We start from the raw sequence: 4,764 nt of genomic DNA, 5'->3' as shown, positions 1-4,764 counted from the left end.
GGGGGGGGGGGTTGTCCTACCTGTGCCACGACAGGCTGTGCTGGATCAGTGTGGGGTCAAAGAATGAAGTTTTGGTCTCATTGTTAATCAGTGAAAATGGAAACAGGAAACTTTGTGGGGTAAAAAGAAATGCCAGAAGATGTAGGTTTAATAAGCCTTTAACCAACCTCAACCTACAGCTAGATCCCTCAGATCAAGTGAAGACTGTCAGATTCAGATGATCATGAGGACCACCGTGACCGACATAAGCCCCTCATTCTTACTTACACAGCAGTGTTTTCCTGCTGTTTGACTCAGCTCTACATCATGTGCTCCCTCCCTCCTCCTAAATGCAGCAGTTCACTTATGGACCAGCAACAAATTAGCGAACCAATCAAATGAGAAGAAGACACAGCTGAATCCAACCTAAAATTAATTTTACTGCTGTGTTCAGGAGGGAGGGTTTACATGGAGGGCAGCCGACTGAAATATGACTCCCTGTTCTGGAGCAAACAACATGAAGACACAGCTGAATCAGAGCACGAATATTTAATATTCAACCTAAAATCAAAAAGAAAAAAATAAGTAGGTCCTCTGGATGGGTTCTTCTTTAGTGAAACGTTTCGTCTCTCCTCCAAGAGACTTCTTCAGTCTGATGAGTTTCAGGAAAACTCAGCCTTAAGAGCATTGCCTCCACATGGACAAACAGGTCAGTCATATGCAAAAGAGGGTCATCACCTAACAATAGGCTTGATTAGCTCTATTGTTCATAGAGGGTCATGTGCCCCATCACCTGACTTATTGGTTTGAGTGCTGTWGTTCTTAGGTGTCGTGTCATGTGAATGTAGTGAATGCAAGCGGGGTTCAACGTCCCCTTGTTTTTGTCTTTTCCCTCTTTGTGTTGGTATCGTTGGGGCCCTGATTCACACCTTTTGCTCACAGGGGGCTGAGTCATGCTTGCAATAACAGCATTGTAGGAGGAGGATAACTGGACACAAAGGCCTCCACCTCTGTTTAATGGTGGACGGTTTTTCTTCACAAAAATGGCTTATTTTACTCCTCTCTCAAACCAACGTTCCTCTCTATCAAGGATGAGAACATCCTCATCTCTGAAAGAGTGACCGCTGGCCTGTAAATGAGTGAAAACTACAGAGTCCTGACCTGATGATGTAGCTCGTCTGTGCTGGCTCATTCTTTTGAACAGTGGCTGTTTTGTTTCCCCGATATATGACTGATCACAGTCCTCCTGACACTTAGCAGCATATACTATATTACTCTGTTTTTGCCAGTGAACAGGATCTTTGGCACATGACCCTCTATGAACAATCAAGCCTATTGTTAGGTGATGGCCCTCTTTTGCATGCGACTAAATAGAGCTAATCAAGCCTATTGTTAGGTGATGGCCCTCTTTTGCATGTGACTAACCTGTTTGTCCACCATGTGGAGATAATGCTTATAAGGCTGAGTTCACCTGAAACTCATCAGACTGAAGAAGTCTCTTGGAGGAGAGACTAAACGTTTCACTAAATAAGAACCCATCCAGAGGACCTACTTATTTTTTCTTTTTGATTTTTTTCTACCTGGATTACTTAGATGCATCAGGACATTCAACCTAAAACTAACTTCACCACAGTCTCGTTCTCTCCGGTGAGGACCTCTCCACCTGCCTTCTTTTTGTAAGTAAAATAGTCTGGACAGCTTCTGGCAAAGGTTGCTTTGTTCAGGTGCTTTTTTAAAATTCCCCAAACCACTCTGCCACAGCTGTCCTTGTTACTTCATGTTCTTCTAACCTAATAAGGATTTTGAGAAAACTGAGGTCTCACAATCATTCAGCTGCTTGTCTTCTTCAATTCTTGCATCACCAAGTTCTAATTCTGATCCTGAAAGTGGTCCTCTGTGTAACTCGCCTCACTCAGCGACTGCTAGAGATAGATCCACTATGACCCGGAAAGCAGAAGCACGCAAAAAAAAAAAAATAAATAAAAAGGAATGATGATTGACTGCAATAAAAGACTAAAACATCTAAGGGTGTGAGAGTGAATACTTGTTATAAGCCCTGTTTAGTTCTYGCTGGGCACAAATAACCAGTGCTGACAAAATGAGTATCAATGAGTAATTTTTCAAAATCGAGTTTTCATTTTCAGATTCACCATCTAATAAACTTCAAAATTGTACGTAGTTTGTTGAAATTTGGTGATTTATCGCCTGGTCTGTCAATAAGCTAATTTTGTTTATAAGAATGCTGGTTTAAAAACTCGACTTTTACTTGTCTAGAATGATGTCATTGTGAATTTCAGTCTTATATTTACAAAGGGGATGTCCTCACAATGACACTGAACATTAGACAAACAATGTCTGGGAGTTATAGCAGCCTGCAGAAACAAATGATTAGTTACAAAGGAAAATCTAAGAGTCATAAGACAGGATTATTTCTGAAGATAAACCTGACTTTGATTTAAAGTTAGATTAGGAAGTTTGTATGATRTTCTAGTTACTGAGATCACTAGATGCTGTCCTTTGTACTTATTTTATATAGATCTCAATTATGGCAAAATTATGTATTTTTATTTTTTATTTTTGCACTGCATCATGTGTTCATTCTGATTCATTTTGCCAGCAACAGTCACGTTTAGATGTCATGTCAGGCAGACAAACAAAAAGTTTAAAAGGATATTTTACTAATCCTACAAATGTTGTGTGTGTGTTCATGAAGGACGATATCTGATTTTCCAAATTTAMTGTAGTTTAGATATATAAATGATATTATACTCACCCATAAAGATGGAATTTGGAGTGGGATCAGATGGGTTGAAATGTTTGTAGAYRTTTCCAACCAGAGCCACGATCACCACTGGGTACACCATCAAGATGTTCCGCACCCATCGGTCCAGAACCCAGTTCTCCATAATGAACCTGCAGACAGAGGAGGGAGCAGATGATCAGTGATGTAAGATGCACAGAAGAACACTGAGGGTTTTTACCTCATAAAAACTAATCTATCTATATATATTTCTAAAACAGTATAAAAAAGACCAAAAATCAAACAGAAACTTCTAAGAATCACAAAACGTTTGTATTGATCTGCTTGTGTTCATTTAATATGTTGCTCCACTACTTTTGAAATGTGATATCTTACCATCCCACCACTTCGGCAAAAAGGATGCACAGAGAGGCAGTTGCTGCTGTGCTCTTGTCGACACCCCACAGGTGGAGAACCAAAGCGAAATTGATCAGAGAGGCGATCGAAGTCCACGTGGTGTAGACAGCCAAACCATTCTGGACCTGAACACACAGACGGGCGAAACATTAATATTCATTAAAAAAAACACAGATAATCTTTATGAGTTACACTCACCAGTACTCTGAGACAGGCCAGGTCTTTGCTATGATACGTCTGCAGCCACAGTCCATAATAATCTGTGGCGTAGCAGCAGAAGAACAAAGCAGTGTAGTTGGAAAGTGCTATCAGGATCAACACAACCAGAGCTGCCAGCATCAACCTGCAAAACAAACAAAAAAAAAGGAGAGAGAAAAGGACCATAAACATCGGGAGCCTTATAATATTATTGATAATAGTCAAGTGCTGATACTTATTGTATATTTATTGGGGAGTAACCTACTGGTGGATGGAAAAGTTTCAAAATAATCTGACTCTTATTACAGTTTTAGAGGGGGTAAATACTCTGCTCTACATATGACCTAAGAAAAATCTTGTATTATTTTTAGCATTAGGTGAAAAGGGATTTAAACTATGGGWACATTGCTTTGGAAAAACTTCTCGTCCTGAGCTCAACCACTGCAGATTGAGAACATCCTACATGAGCTGAAGGTATTGGGATGCTCTCACCCAGCCGTCTTCACAATCACAAATCAGTCTCTCTAATACATACACTTCCTGTTTCCATCACATTCACATCAAGGTCTGAATGATCGACTGATATTTTTTCTCCACATACAAATAAAATTCTTAAAAATCTTTGCTTAAAAGTAGGAAACCCAAAAGACAACATGTTTAAACCTGTACATTACACATCAGTTACAGTTCAGGCTGAGCATCACCGAAGTACCAAATAAAAGTAGGACACATACTCCATATCCCAGAGTACCAGCCACGTCATGTTCAGCAGCATGCTGCACAGCCAGGCAAAGTAGAAACTGTAGGGTAGCAGGGACTGAGCCCAGGATCTATACACAGAAACAAACAAACAAAAAAAACAGTTTTATTCTGCATGTTGCTCCAGTAAATATTGAATGAGACTACTAAGAGAGCTTACCCTCTGAAAACGTATGAAGTGATGTAAATGACCATCAGAGTGAGCCAGGTGTAAATAACACCCCAGATGGAGAAGGTCCAACCAGCTGGAGTAATGTTTGTCTCGTAGCGGGCCGACACATTGCCTGTACTGTAGTGGAAAGGACCTGGACATGAGACGCTCGGCGTTAGAGACACTCTGCACCGGTGAAACAGAAGTCAGGCTCATCTCAGCACTGCTGGATGGAGCTGACGTTTGCAGACCAGAGTAGTCCGAAAATAAACTGATAAATTATATTATTAATCTCTCAGCCAATCAAACAGCAATTTAGCTCATTTAATCCAAGCAGCACATTTCAGAACGTACACAGCAGAGTTGGGCAATTTTGGAGGGGAAAACAACAACAACATTATTTGTGGCATTTAGCCAATGATAATGAATATGACTATTATTAGAGGACAATGGGCCTCATGCAAGAACCGTTCGTACGCACAGATTTGTTCTTAAGTTGTGCATACGAGTGATTTAGGAG

General features: G+C 40.4%; 1 protein-coding gene across 1 annotated transcript in view; it reads right to left on the bottom strand.

The window, feature by feature from the left end:
• Positions 1–4,764, bottom strand: part of LOC106524079 (uncharacterized) — a 10,613-nt gene that overhangs the window by 2,187 nt on the left and 3,662 nt on the right. The window contains exons 2-6 of the mRNA XM_014017725.1: positions 4,254–4,398; positions 4,069–4,164; positions 3,335–3,479; positions 3,116–3,261; positions 2,753–2,892 (exon numbers count right to left, since the gene is read on the bottom strand). Coding sequence (XP_013873179.1) covers positions 2,753–2,892; positions 3,116–3,261; positions 3,335–3,479; positions 4,069–4,164; positions 4,254–4,398 — 672 coding nt within the window. The remainder of the gene's footprint in view (positions 1–2,752; positions 2,893–3,115; positions 3,262–3,334; positions 3,480–4,068; positions 4,165–4,253; positions 4,399–4,764) is intronic.

This window comes from Austrofundulus limnaeus, unplaced genomic scaffold (assembly GCF_001266775.1).
Source record: "Austrofundulus limnaeus strain Quisiro unplaced genomic scaffold, Austrofundulus_limnaeus-1.0 Scaffold175, whole genome shotgun sequence".
In the NCBI taxonomy this organism is placed as follows: Eukaryota; Metazoa; Chordata; class Actinopteri; order Cyprinodontiformes; family Rivulidae; genus Austrofundulus; species Austrofundulus limnaeus.
Note: the sequence above shows the minus strand (reverse complement) of the source record. Positions and strands in the feature narration are given on the sequence as shown.